General features: G+C 43.1%; 1 protein-coding gene across 7 annotated transcripts in view; it reads left to right on the top strand.

Moving 5' to 3' along the window:
* Positions 1 to 15,841, top strand: part of Unc-13 (unc-13) — a 628,091-nt gene that overhangs the window by 485,962 nt on the left and 126,288 nt on the right. For all 7 annotated transcript variants that reach the window (XM_076787594.1, XM_076787596.1, XM_076787595.1 and 4 more), the window contains one exon: positions 12,760 to 12,803. In XM_076787594.1, coding sequence (XP_076643709.1) covers positions 12,760 to 12,803 — 44 coding nt within the window. The remainder of the gene's footprint in view (positions 1 to 12,759; positions 12,804 to 15,841) is intronic.

Genomic DNA, 15,841 nt, shown 5'->3' with positions numbered 1-15,841 from the left:
AGAGTAGTATAAAACTTTTATTTTCTCATTCAACATAAATTACGTCCATTCGCTGGGAGATGCCCGCTCAGTAGACGAGTAACCTCAGTCAAAATTCCGCGACACAGTCACTAAGTTCTCCGAGCGCACTTCGGAGCGGTCCAACGGCAAGGAAAAGTCTGGTGTATCGTCGGTCGCCTTGAAATATTCATCGCCGATAGGTTCGACCATCTGTTGCGACGTGAATAAACGCGTTTTATGGCACTCGAATGGCGGTAATACGTTGTCCCGCGATAAAATCCGCCCCCTAGCGCGACGCTCGTTGGAATCCTCGCGGAAACGAGTTTAGCCGCGGCCGACGCGACGATTGTTTCAGCAATAACAACGATTTAATCAGTTTTCCGAAACGTTCACGTGGCCGCGATAACCTTCGCCGCTTTAATTTCAATTCCTGCGGGGCTCGTGAGGAAAATGCCGACACCCAACGCCTCTCGCTTCGAGCACTCCGAGCTTCCCGTGATCCTCTAATCCTCTTTAATATTCCACCTATCTAAGGAGTACATTCGACTTGGTGGCATTTATGTGCCGGGGCGCACACAGCGACAAGCGAGATTATTGCACCCGACGACCCACATCGCGCAGCCACAAGTGTTGACCCTCCGTAGCCCCGTTATCTCGGGAATTGAGTGGACAATTTCGGGATCTTGACTCCCCGGCGGACAAACCGCGCGGAGACCGCGCGGAACCCTGGCCGGTGTATTGGTTTTGTAAGAGCGTGAAGTTTTTCCAATGGCGGATTTTCGGCCACCGGAGTTTTTCGTAGTGATCCGAAAGCTGTTCTCGAGCAACCGCGAATTTCCCATTTTTCGCGAACGTATTTTCTACCGAGCGCTGTTTCAGACATTCTTGTACACAATTTGTAGTACGCTTTTTTGACGGTGACTTTTCTACAGGCTTCCCGCGAGCTATAATATTTATCGTATCAATTTTCGAACGGGAGTACCATTTTTAGAACGTAATATTAGGCGGTGTACATAACCTCATCACGGGCAAAAATCCGATGACGGAGTCGGTGTGCAATAATTTATCCGCCGGCTGGTTCAGAAATTCTACGGATTATATTTACCTGAACGGTTCCATTTTGATTTCGCGTCGTCCGTTGTGGAAAGATTTCGCTTTTTACAGTGTTACAGTGTGAATCTGTAATTCGGTATGGAAAGAAAACGAATTGGAAATTCGAGACACAGTCTCGAGGAAAAATTCTTTTCGGTGAACGGCGCATAGTCGCCAGATCAGGGGAATTGACTCGTACTGAGGGGAAAGAGTTGCCCCCCCCCTCTGCCAGTACCGGGACTGGTCACGTGACATTGTGACGCTTGCGCGACAGAGACGAAACGCGTCACGTGGCCGGGCCGGAGGCGGAAGCATGGGGGAATAACGCGGTAGAAGGGGAAGGGTAGAGTGGGGAGACAAGTCTTGATCTGGCGACTCTGGCGGGCGGCGATGTGCAACGATCGTTTGAGGTTACGTCGCTAACACGGCACACAATTTCAGAGATCACTTTTACACCTTCCAACAGCTGCTAGCAGTCCCCAATTTTTCAGCGACTTTTTACGAACGAACTTCTTTCTAGCTTGTGACGCTAAAATTCATCGAATTCTAAAACTATTTGGCAACGGGTAGCATTAAGCTTTATAGTAGTAAGGTTGGTAATATCAGAACGTAGGGAGACGAGCAGAAATGCGAGGCTAAACGCGCGACGATTCTAGTGGTATACAATATTTTATGAAATTCGTCAAACCTTGCTTTCTATTGCATCTAGCAATATTGCATCGCTGTAATATTAGTTCTATCTTCAATAAATCATGTGGAATTAATTGACTAGTGACAACACGTAATCGTGGCTCGTCGAAGTGCACCTAATTTGATAATCATCGCTACGAGCACATAAAGCAATTTACGCGTCATTAACTTGACAGACGAAAGCTGCTCGGAATCATCTGGAATGGTTCAAATGTGCCATCGTCGTACCATTTAGCTTCAAAACTGACCATTCAGCTGGCGACATTGTCCTCGCAATTTATAGAAATATTGTATACGACGGAAGCTGAGCAGTGTTCGGCGCCATTAATCCCTTGCGTTGGCGTTTACTACAATGGCAAACCCATTATAATCCTCCATAAAAGTTTCCATCGCAGCCTGGTACGTGATCAATCCACATTTTTATAGTTTTATATGCAGTTCTCAGACTCTCGTACGAATTCATACGTTCGCAGATTAATCTTCAACTGCAACGATTAAATATAGAATTGAATAATTATATGAACGATTAAAGATGAAATAAAATTTTAATTTTTACTGTCAAGAGTGTCAATAATCCGAATCCCATCGTCGCTACCCCCATAACTTCTTGAAACCAGTGATAATTAATTTTAGGTTTACTTCTTATAAATATCAATTGAGTAAGTACAGTACTGTACATACATGCATCACTGTCTGAATTGTTCGAATAATTATTTTTCTAACCACCTCGATCCCAATTAGTTCGGGCGATTGACGCTCTGCTGTATTGGTCCGCCGTCCGAAGGTTAAGAACCGTTACGCACTGTCGACCAGCAGTGTCGCCAGATAGGGGAAATTGAGGAGAATATGGTTACCCTCTCTCTGCCGTGATCGGGTCAGTCACTACGCAGACGCAGACGCAACGCGAATTGGGTGTGCGCATCGCGTCACGTGACTGGTCCGTGGCGGAAGCGTGGGGACGCTTGAGGGGGAATGACGTCGTGGAAGGGGTAAGGCAGAGTGGGAGACAAGTCTTGCCGACACTGGTTCGGGCCCCTCAAACGCTTGCTTCCCCCACCAACCTCTCTTTCATGTAGTAGTAGTCTTCGTTGAAGAAGCGTATTCTTTCTTTATGCTAACGGCGCTTGCTGGAGAAAGACAGTGGGGACAGTTTTGTCTCAATTGAGACAAACGTGTCCAGGCCTGGCACTCGAGCTCATATGTTTTCTCGTACCTTGTGGTCGCCGGCGACTGGTCGGCAGTGCGCAACGACCCCAATTCGCATTTGTGCGATTCGTTTGTGAATGATCCGTCGCAGGAAAGCTACGGGACCACATGTGAAAATTTGTGAAACACGCTTCAAGTTCTGTGACCAGGTTTCTGCAACTGAAATTGATGGGTCGCGATTCCATCGCAAGGGACGGAGAGAGCACGAACCTGCTGAGCTTTAACGAGCGCGCGGAATCTAGGTTCCGCTATATTGTTAGCTGCATAAAACGGCTTATCGGCGGCGCGTTCGGTGTAAATTTAACGAGCGGTTGAGCCGCGTTTTATTCGGTGCGTGCGTTCGCTCGCTCGCTCGCTCGCGCACGACCGAACGTTCGCAGAGTAAACCGCGGGCGGGTTGTGGGATGATGACCCAGGCGAACGTGGGATCAGCCTGCACATCCTGTGGCTCTATCTAGCTGGCACAATTAGCCGCGCACAATACCACTGTCGTTACACGCGCACGGCTCGCGGCGCACACCTAATCGCGGCTGCTTCGCCGGCCAGAGAATCGCGCGCGTGTACCGCGGCGTTCCTATTATCGAGGGAACCGATTTCGATGCTCATCTGCGCTTCCGGTGTTCACGTCGGACATCATGCATCCACCATTCCCCCCATTTCGTTGGATCCATTCGGCCCGCATCACCAATCTTTCCACTGATCCGGAACAAACAAACTGAAATTGCTAACTAATCAGTATAAATGTAGTTATGTCTAAAAGAAACTAAAAATCTTCATAATTCACAAAATGGCGGCATTTCAAGTTCAAATCACCGATTTTTTAATATTTTTCGGCCTGTAGCACAGTAAAAAAGTAAGAAAAAATTGACGAATTTTGACGGATTGGTTTATTAACAAAAAAATCTTTCTAAATTATTCTCTATTGGAAAATTTCACTTTAATTCACTTATTTGTCAGTTCCCAGATTGAGAGACGAGCAATTTCATTTTACAAAGTTTCGTAATAATTAATGGCACGATGACCAACCGAACCAATACGCTCCGCTACTTTTTCCAATACACTTGCTCTACTTTTGCGTGTCGCATACTCATCGGCGGAGGTATGGTTTCCAAAATGACCAATACATCTTGTTGGCAATGTGTGTCGGCCGAATGGGTTGAACTTCTCGAATCCTTCAATCGTAAGACAGTTTATAGAATATTCCCTTATTGCACGATATTCGATGTCCATTATCGTAATCAGCATCATTTAGGTAGAGCATCAATTAATGTCAGATTACCCGTAGATTATCCGTGTAACCGTAGTCGTTTGAAGTCGCCGTTCGAACTCTTCGAAACCCGTTGCATCTCCATCCACCTGTACCCATTACTCGCAGGTGAAACCTCTGTTCTGCACGAATAGAAATCATCTAGGCGTTCGTGGTTTTCGCAGTGCTGCATCTCTCTCTATCGGAACGAAAATCGTAGCGCAATGATTTACATTGAAGATGCAGCACTTCCACTGACGTGTTTACGACGCGTTATTGACTCGCTGCGCCGCTGCAGATTTTCGCAGCGCTCGCGTTAATCATTGTTACATCGGCTGTATGCAAATCGCGCGCTGATTTCGCGATTGTCGGTCGTCGATTACTCAAAGGGCTTTCCTCGGCAAAGTGTATAGGTAGATTGCAGACGTATTATTACGCGGTTCAACTATGCACACACCGCATTCGTACTGCAGCCTTGTGTTCGATATGCAGTCGTTGATAAAGATTTATCGTGTAATCGTAACATGTAGACACGTCATTCGATATTTCTATCACGAACTTTTCACCGTTTTTCGATATTTTTTACAAAGAAGTTCACGCGGGAGTTCTATAATTAATATTGAAATTCTTCGTCGTGAAATAATCTCACTGATCAAATATCAGACGTATATCCATGAAAATCGTACATCATCATCCAACATATCCATACAAATATAAAGATTCTATATGAAATATATTTAAGCGTTCATAGCAAATTAGGGACTGTCTAGAGCAGTGCTGGGCCCGGTGGGGCCCCTCAAACGCTTGCTTCCCACACCAAACTTTCTTCCTCGCGTTTTCTAGTGTCTCGTGTCTTCGTTGCCCCACCGTATGTACCTCCGTAGCAATACGCGACAGGCGAAGCGCATCCTTTCTCCATGGTAACGACGCTTTCTGGAGGGGGACAGTGGGCGCTGCGGTGGGGACGGTTTTGGGTCCTGGTCTAGAGCAGGGGAACTTCTTCCCCGCCGTCGCTGCGCGACCCCCACCATTACTTTTCCGGTTCTCCCACTCTTCAGCGTCACTCCTGACTTTATCTCCAGAGGCGGGGACCTGGCCCGCGGGCCGCACGCTATTTCTGTCATAGAATACCAGTCGAATAGTGGGAGACGCTGATAGACCCCGAGAACAAAGAAACAATGTGTGGCCCATGGGTCGCCAGTTTCCCGGCTCTGGTCTACCGTATGAGCTTACCGTTTCACGGTCCGCCATTGAAATTCTCGAAGCACGGAGCATCCGATCCTCGACTCAAAATCGATTATAGTTCTCCATCTAGCGGTTCCCAAATTGTGGTTACAACTATGGGGCCTGTTGCCTCAACAGGTGCTGGTAGTGAACATTTTTAAAATTTTGAGAATCTCGTGAAAATTTTTTCGTGATATGAAATCTGACTGAAACAATGGGCTGCAACGTGGTATTGTCTTCTTTTGCGCGAGGCTAAATAATTTCTTCCTCGGGGTCGTGTTCGTTCAATGTTTCCTCGAGAAAAATGGCCATTCCGCTCTCATTTTTTTGCGAAGGGGGTGCACGAGGCCGGTGATTTTTCAAAGGCGGAGGGAAACGCGACACGTTATTCTGCTTGGGAACCGCTGGCCCACGGGGAAAGCCAGCTTTTCCGCGACGTTACACAACGCGCATCCCGTGCATACGTAAACAGCCGACATCCGTATCCTCGGGAGCTTTTCCCCGTGTTGTCCTTCCGTTCCGTTCGCAATTAATCATCGTCACGGGCAAACGTCTTGCCTCCCGTTCGAGATTAGGCACGCAGAAAGTTTCGCTGAGAACCGCGAATGCTCACTCAAATGGTACAGTTTGATAATATGGCCAAAAATGCTAAAAATTTGGCCTATTTTCCCCATTTAGTCACATGCGAAAATTCTGAAAAAAATTGAACAGATGTCAACTACCCAACTAAATATACTGCAATTAATTCGGTTTTTTAATTTGAAAATTCGGGTTGTAGAAAATCGAAAAGTCGGAAAAATTCAGATTTCGCATTGAAGTTTAAGAGTGAAATTATTTATAGTTTTATAGTATCAGTGTATAGTTACAAGTATTGTTCACGAATTTGTTTAGATTTTCATAAAGAATGAAATTTTTGCTAATGGAAAACCAAAATACCTTCTTAAGCTAGTCTAGCATCTCTCAGTTTCGACCAACCAGGAACTAGCTTGTGAAAAGCAATTTTCGAAAAAATTCGCGCCCGCCCGTTGCGGTTGTTTCAAAGGAAAAGTGAATTTGATCGAGCGAGAAAATGGCGGGGAATTTCAGTGCTGAATCGAATTCTGCGTGCCGTACCCCGAAATCCGTGTAATTGGGTCGATTACAATTTCTCGCGGTGCACTCGCGAAATGGAAACCTAATTACTTCGCATTGAATTCGCGCCCGGGAGGAAAAATGCGCGGAATTAACTGTGTAATTTAGTGGGGCGCGCGAACTCGACGGTTCTGTGTCGAGCTCCGAGAAGGTCCATTTGTCCACGCGACCGGAGGAAATATCATTACCGTGCGCCGAGCATGTCGCGTGTTTATGGTCCCGAATGACATTGAAAGTCTTGCTCCGTGTGTGCTCGACAGGAAAATGGCGGATCGATGGCAAGCAAAACACACAATTTCTTTTATTCAGATCGAGAGTCTATGTCGCAAAAGCCACGAGAATACCAAAATCTTTGTTGTTTCATATAAAAATAAATTACAATGAATTATAATGAACAATTAGAAAAAATTGGTGATAATAAATTTAAGAAAATCTAGACAGAGCACCTTACTAAATTATTATCGGTTATTTATTATAATTTATTTTTATATAATGAAAACAAGGTTTCGTCAGATCAGCTTCCAGTTGCATTTTCGTGATCTTTACGCATACTTTCGACCTATATAAAAAAAATCAGTCCGATTTAACCAGGTTTGACGAGTAGAATGTTAAAAGCATATTTGTTTAGCCGAGCTTCATACGCTTTCGAATTCAGCGGTCATATCATCTATCGAATCATTCGTCTCAGCTCTGTCTGTCACGATCTGGTTCATCAAAGCATTCGTACGTAAACCATGGGATCAGAGTAACTTATATCACTATCATAATTCCATATTATACATGACATAACTTAGAGGCCCGTATACTAAACTGTGCGAAAATGGCGGACGCATCATCCCCCACTCTATCAGCTTCACATATCATCATCGTTGGATCGCGGCTGTACTGACGAAAGTTTCTTATTTTCTGTATCGGAGCTTCTATTTATCAGAGTGAAACAAAGATATTTATGCGCAATTACGAATTATATTTTGTACATTGTTCACGAACGCGTACGCATATCCGCGATCCAACTACGCGATCACCCGCAGCCGTCGATCGGCAAGCGAACGGTCCAGAGTTAATAGATAATTGCGTGGCGATTATCGATCCTCCCTCGATCCTCAATCGCGGAACCACCGGAGCGCAGATGAACGACGATCCCGACGCTTAAACGTTCGAACGTCTCGTCGAGGCACCGCGACGCCAGCGAACAAGCTGGGGAAAAATGGCTGCTGCTAACGACCGACGGCGGTTCGTTGTTCACAAAATGGTCGAACGAACTTCGGAGGCTAGGGATCGCGACTACGAATCTCTGCCAAAGTATCGCCGAACAATGATATTAATAATTAGTCAATATCGATGTTCCTTATAATCGTGCGCGCGTCAATGGACGCGAACCCGTCGCGGCGTCTCGACAGAGCGGCCATCTTTGTCGCACGGTTTTTCATATCATCGGTGTGGTTTTCCATTTGTAAGCGTTTATATCACCGGGGAATAGGGCGGGCTTGGAAACTGTTATCCATTTCGGGTTGTTACAACGGTTATGGCGAACCGGTTTCTTTCGGTTAACTGTCGCGAAGAAGCGAAAATCTCGACTATTATCCGTTTCGATTATGGTTACCGTTTTCATTCCATAACTGTCGGTTCTGGTATGGATTCTTGTAGCGACTTTCTGCTAGTGTGCACTTTTTACAGGCTCGTTGAGAAAAATTTATACATGTCATTAACAAGTCGTTGAAACAAACGAAGCAGCTACATATCATTCGTGTTCACACAAGCACTGTGTTAGTCAGAATAGAAATGTCGATTGTTCTCAGTTAATTATTTAGTAATTAACACTTTGACTGCCATATATGATCGATACATTTTTCATTATCAATGTTTAGAATGCACTAAGTAAATCACAGTTTATCAGGATATACTTCCTTGATGGGGGGAATCTTTTTCCTTTGCAAAAATGTTCTGCGTGGCTTCGTTAAGGATTTATCAACGAAAAACACGGACCAATCAGAGCGCGGCTACAGCAGCCGGAGTCCGACTTGGCCAATGCCAACGCCCGGCTCAGTGCAAGCCGCTGTAACCGCGCTCTAATTGGTCTGTGTCTTTCGTTAATAACTCCGCAATAAAGCGGCGAAGAACATTTTCGTAAAGGAAAAAGTTATTTCAAATCTCCCCAGGAATCATCTTTTTCAAGTTGTTTGGATTTCGTGTGACTTTTATGGACATTGGCGTTGCAGTTGGCGTGCTAATATAAACGTGTATTTATAGCACGCTATTTATGTTGTATAAAAAATAAGATTTTAAAAGAAATTTGATTTAAAACTGCAAGAATAACAGTGATCGAATAGAATCGAAACCGGAAGCGTAACCAAGAGGGATTAATTGTTTGAAAGTTCGGGTCTTCGCAACAATTGTTCGGATTAAGGGTTCCTCGCAACTATTGTAAATGGAACCTCGATATAAACAATCTTGAACAGTTATTTTCGAAACCGTTCCAGAGCTTGGAACGGTATAAATCGCGGTTCGTTGTCGTAAAAACACGGACTCCATAGGGCTTCGCACGATCGTATAGCGTAAATTTAGCGTTTAAGCGAATTTAAAGGAAGTATGTTATTAAGGCCTAAACGATAGATAGCGGACAACTTGTTAGCGGCGCATAAGTACACAATAATATTTTCGTTGTTAAGTGCTTGTCAGAATTATACTCGCGAAGCGATGCTATTCCACGTAGATACGTAACATAATAGTCAGTTATACTTCACTCGCTCGCGAGTGCGTCTTCGGGCGTCGGAGGACAATTGACTTCACTATCGATAATATTATTATTTTGTTCAGTTATTCATTCAGATTCGTCGATAGTTCCGTGTACTATTTCAACCATTTTAATGAAACACATTGCCAGATATTTTTAACGTGACCACCTTGACGGCGTATTATAATATTATTACTTGATTATTATTTTCTTTTAGATAATATTTTAAGTCTATATACATGTGGGGAACAATGATATTTTATAATAAGAACCTACATATGAATTATTTTAGTGAGATATATTGAAAGACTTTTTAATTATGATGCTATTTCGTGACAATTCATGAACAATATCCATAGTTTGTCACACGCTGAATATTTAATTTAACAGCTTTTTTGTTAATTGTGAGATTGAGACGTCGGTAAATCTTTTCATAATGTTTCGAATTTTGTTGCAAAACGTGAAATTTCTTGCGCGTTTCCCCCTAAAATGGCACGCCATTTATTAGCAATGTGGGTTTAATTTCCGCGCGTCCCGTAGAAATATTAACGCATTTAAATAGACGCCTCGGAAATTAATTTGCATTAGTGATGTGCGTCCTAAAATTACAGAGTGTCGAATATTAATTTTGCATTCGGTCCAGCTATGCCAAAACAGACCTACGATAATTGCGCAAATTTTCTTATTTATCTAATTAATGATCAGCAGAACGTCGACCATCGATACACAGGTTTTCTATTTTGTTAAATCTCTTTAAATCAATTTTTTTTTGTTAACTGCAATTCCTATAAATTAGTCTAAAACAATTTATATTTGCTCGGAGTTAAAAATATCTAAAAAATAATCCGAAAAGAAATATTATTTTTCTAAGTGTCAGAAAACGTATTCAATTGAATTTTTAAGATTATTTTATTTTTCTTATTATTCTCTTGTTTAAATATTTTTCCCAGTAAATGTATTGATTACGCCATTCGTATATGTATTGATAGCCCTATAAGGGCGTTTATACACAGGGTGTCCTAGAATTGATGAACCTTGGCGGATCTGAGAATATAAGTCGAAAATGTTGAATACATTTTTTTCATTCGACGCCTCGTTTTCGAAAAAATCGAGTTTGAAAATTCAACACACACGCGTGCTATTCAATAGGAATCGGCTTGTGCGTCCGTTCACGATCTACCGGATCTACTTTCTGCAAACCCTATGACAGGTCTGGGGAATTGCTGGCACTATTCCCCTTCTACCGAGCGACGCAGCGAATTGGGTGGGCGCATCACGTCACGTGACCGGTCCGTGAGCACGGGGATGCAGGCTGCCACGGAGTGGGGGAATGGTGTCGTGGAGGGGGTAAGGTAGAGTGGGGGACAAGTCTTAATCTGGCAACACCAGTGTCGGCACCTCGTGAGCAGTTGCCCAAGCCTGAATTAGGGGAACTACCGGAGTAATGGCGGTAGTAGTGCAGCGCCTGCGGCGAAGATGTTCTCCAGGGCTGTATCTACTAGGGCGCTCGAAGTCATCGGACCTTCAAACTCATTTTTCTCGAAAAAGAAGCCTAAAACGAAAGAACGTTATTCTTCCTTTTCGACTTATTTTCTCATATAGATTCACCTCGCGGCTTCTACTAACCGATCATGGAATTATGATTAAATTATGATTTGCCGACTGGATCGCGACGAAACATGTCCCTTCGTCCGACAGACGCGCTCGCGGGCGCACACTTCGTGACTGAACGTGAACAAACAGGCACAAACAAAACGAACAGAACGAATGTAAGACACATGGGACGCGAGAAATGACCATGCTCCGATGTTGTCTAAGCTTTTTCTCGGGTGGGTAATCGAAGGCCCGTGTACCGCGAGACCGTTTCGCACGAACGAGAGTGAGAATCATGGGGGTCAAGACAGAGAAATGTGGGTGGGTTGAGGGGGGGAGGGGGGCAAGGACAGAGAACGAAGATGGTGTATAATGGGACGAAGATACCTGCGGCTCTAACTCTAAATACTTAATACTTGTTACGCTATCCGTAAGTTTATATTGTATCTCTATCGTGACAGAATTTACGAGTATTGTACGTGATATTATATTTATACGGGCTGTTACACACTGTCTCCAATCTTCCATTTCTCCGTGCGACGCCGGGCGAACGAGAGAGAACGAGAGGAGGCGCAGGCGAGTACAAAAAACCGAAGAATAATTAAAAAAAAAAAAATAAACACGAGGATATCGGTGGAACGAGAGAAAGAACTTGGCGCAGAGAACAACGGGTGTACACGGGACGAAAACTTCAGGGACCGCCGCGCCGACAATTACAGAGAAAACCCGCCTCGGCGAACGAGGCAGAGGACAGACCGATGTCGATTCCGATGGAGCAAGCACCGCGGGAAGGGGACGTTCCCGATCACAACGACCCCGAAGAGATGTTCGATCCTCGCCGCCGTCACGGTACAAGACGATGATCGTTTTCCGATAAATCGACGGGAGGGGAGGGAGGGGGAATCGTTCGACCGCGGCGTTCCGTAAAACAAACTCCCGGGCCCTTGATTAACGACTCCGGGAGCCAGCCACGAGAAATTAACGGACGAGGAAAAACGGCGTACCTGTCGGCGGAAAGAGGTTACCCAGTCGAATCTCGCTGGCTCATCCGGGCCCTGTCCAGCTCTGGACACCGAGTGGAGCCGGCGTCCGTCGAGAAAAAACGGGTACAATGGAGAAAGGACAGGCTGCCGGAGAGAAAGAAGACCGCGAGGAAAGAAGGTCTTAATCCGTGCGATCAGCCAAGCCTGCTCCAGGGTACTTTCTCGGACGGTGGGGTCGAGCGGAAACCATCGTCCTTCGTCCTCCATCGCGAGTCCCTGATCTGCGCTCGGTACTCCGTTTCATCGGAGCTTTTCTTAACCGTTAAGTCGACGAAAAGAGACTGATTTGTGTACGGGGCAAAGCATTGTGCGTGCGAGGCCACGGGAAAACGGGAGAAGCGTTCTCGCTATGACAAGAAAATTTAGTAATCGGTTCCGTCGGTTTCGACAGAGTCGCCACAGGAGGGGAGGTAGCGCGAATTGAGGGGAAACAGTTACCCCCTCTCTCTGCCAGTACCGGATCAGTCACGTGACACACGCTCGACAGAGACGGGACGCGTCACGTGACCGACCCGTGGCGGAAGCGTGGGGGGAATAGCGTCGTAGAAGGAGAAGGTACAGTGGGGACACAATAGAGGAGTGGGGAGTCTTAAGCTGGCGACTCTGGATCTCGATCCCATGATCGATCGCGGATCTCTCTCTTGCTCTCCCGAGCCCGTGGCCACGCGTTTCCAAAGACTGTATACAATATTTTTTCGTACGCCTGCGCCATCGTTCGCGCGAACGCGCGTTCTCCGTTTCGTTTTCCTCGAACTGTTACTAGGCTTGTTTTTTAATAAACTTGTTTTTTTGTTTGTTAGAACGGCAGCGGACCGGGAGGCGAATCCGGCGCGAGAGGCAACGGGTAAGTACCAGGGTTCCTCCAAGTCCAGGTTCCCTTGTCAGTCAATGACGAATATACTCGTCCTGGAGAAAACAAAATTCGCGTTTGCCATTTAAAGTAAAATTTAGGTAAACCGAAAATTCGTATTTTCCAAATATTTTAGGATACTAGTGAACTAGACATTAATAAACAAAATGCAAAAATGAAAGGAATCAAGAGAGCGTAACAATCATGATATCACTCTTTTCTCTAACAATAACATAAATTAATTTATGCTTAATGCTTAATTTTTCTTTTCCGAGTGTTCGATTATTTGACATAAAAATATATTTAGTCTCAAATATTGATTACCATTTTGTGTTTACGAATTAATCAAATTTGAAATTTTGTACATAATATTAATCAATCTCTAAAGTATATATTTCGCGACAAAAAACAATTGGAAAAACTCGACATTTTATTATAATTTATTTCAACTTTAAATTTACAACTGCATACTAAAGAAAGTAGACAATTTTTGAGCAAGTATAAATATTTTTACTCTTTCAATTATTCTTTATCTTTCTCCCAAAATTTTCGAAAGCCAGTGCAACCGATTTTTTGGAAATGTCGGAATACGAAAATCTGGTTTTGTATTAAATTGTGGATCATTGGTAGTCACGGGTCTAACTGTTCTTCTATGCTCTTTTTTACGCTTCTATGTTTTTTTTACGAACTGTATTGTCTAAGCAACCGATAGAATATCGGATACCACAATAAAATTCGTGAAACTGGAGGTTGATATTTTAGTGACACTTGGTATTATACTGAAATTGATACGAGTTCTAGCGATTTTCCGCTGTATACACAAAAATTTCATAGAAAACAGTCATATTGTTTTTCATAAACAACGTGACGGTGCAGTGAAATACTAAAAAATAGAGACGGACATCAATTGTATAACCGTTTCACTGCCAGGCTTACTTCACGCTCGGAATTTTCCAATACGTGCATTTACTATAACCGTTTATGAAAGTTATATTATACTGAAATTCATACTGCCAAAAGCAGGCTGCGAATTTTATGCATTTATGACAAGATTGGGTAGGCGCAGTTTAAAAGAGCAGAAAAATTAGAAGAATTTGAAACCAGGGAAAAGTTCAAAATGACCTTCACAACATATTTGAAGGGCATCGCAATTGGTGAGGACCATTTTCTAAGTAATTAGGGTAAAGGACCCAACATACTGTGGGGGTACCAAATACTATGCCTATATCAATTATATTTATTTTTAAAGCATAATGAATATTAAAAAAGAGATATAACATTAACTGATTTTAATGAATAAAATTTAATATCTCTTTTGTGTTACTCACTATGCTTTAAAAATAAGTATAATTAATATAGGCACAGTAATTGGTACCACCACAGTAATTAGATCCCTTATCCTACCCGAATCTCTTCAGAGAACTCGAGGCGATACCGAACAGGTTCGAGTTCATTTTTCACGGAGCCAATAAAATATGACACGGTAGATTTCTATTAGCGTGCACGAGGAAGATGAACAATCTCACGTCATCGAACGCTGTCTGACAGGAGCCGAAGGAGGATTGGCCGCATGAATGACGGCTCCGTGCCCCTGTTCCTCGATAGAGTGGAACCATCCAACCACACGGCCTGTCTTCCCAGCCCTCTTTCTGTCTTCGTCGACGTTGAAATTTCAACGATAAATCAAGTTGTTACGCGAACGACTCGGCCTGAGGCTCGGTCGTCCGCGAAAGACAATAGTATACGAAAGTATAATAGAAAATTTTACGTATAACTAGACCCTTTAACACTAAACCTACCAACGCTTCTTGTATACCTATTCGTACCGTGCGTGGTCAAAATGAACGGTCCTTAAAAAAAGTTATTGTTAATATAATTAAACGTAGATAATATTCAATTTATTGCTGAATGAATTAGTAGATGAACAAGTTCCATAAAATAAAAATACAAATTTATTTTTATATAATTTCAATTATATAAAAAATATTGCGATGCTCTCTCCTCGGTTTACAAAATTGTACTGTGTCGTTCACCATTGCGGTTTGAATGTATTTGCCATGAAACGAGCGTAACTTGATAGCGTCTTATTTATTTTGAGTTGGCCATGCCACATTGAGAATAGCCTTTCCTTTATACTGATTGTCTACGTTTAGAAGAGCTATTTAAATACCATATTATCTCGTGCGGTTAAATTGACCGGCCGCGGTAGGTAGGACAGGCTACAAATATTTCTTGGAAAAAAAGAAATAAAACGATAAATAAATACTGAAAAATACATTGTATCCATACTTTAAGAAAAATCGTAAAGATAAATAGCGATGTGATCATGTTGTATGTATGAAATTCTACGCAAAGTTTGAAAAGGTCAATTTGACCGGCCGTGGTAAGTTTAGTGTTAAGAATGTTCTTACACTAATTTTGGACTTGGTAAAATTGCTAAAAGAAAGAATACATTTTTATCTAACACCCATTCAGCGTGCTTATCTACAAAACATATTTTTCAAATTTCCGTTACAAGCCCAAATAAAACAGTTGTGAACAGCAACTTTTACTATTTCTTTTTTTTTCGTAATTCCGACCAAATTCAATTTGTTCAAAATTACCAGTACACGTTGAAAACTGAATTCGTTTGGTTCTTTCATGGAAATTGAATTATGTGACTAGATAGAGGAATTTCTCTCTACCTCTTTCCCGAACATCCTCGGCTTAAATGTTCCAAGAGATTCGTGGCAAATTGAAAATGACCGTTCTAAAATTTCCAGCTTTTGGATTGAAATTTTAATGAAATATTGACATTTCTCTCGCATTGAAACCTGAAACGGACTAATCTGTTCGAGTACTCAGCTAGATTAATTGTCAAGTCGGTGAGATAAATCGAAACACGCATGAATTTCACATGCAATTAACCGCATGTCGATAGTAAATCAGCGACAACAGTATCGAACGTCTGTCTTTTTGCCATTAGTTACTGTCTCCTGTCTAACCCAACGTCTTCGATTCCTTCTCGTTCAAATTCACTACGGGTTGCTACA

The sequence above is a fragment of the Halictus rubicundus genome, chromosome 5, assembly GCF_050948215.1.
Source record: "Halictus rubicundus isolate RS-2024b chromosome 5, iyHalRubi1_principal, whole genome shotgun sequence".
In the NCBI taxonomy this organism is placed as follows: domain Eukaryota; kingdom Metazoa; phylum Arthropoda; class Insecta; order Hymenoptera; family Halictidae; genus Halictus; species Halictus rubicundus.
The sequence above is the reverse complement of the archived record's forward strand: the minus strand, read 5'-3'. Positions and strand labels throughout refer to the sequence as shown.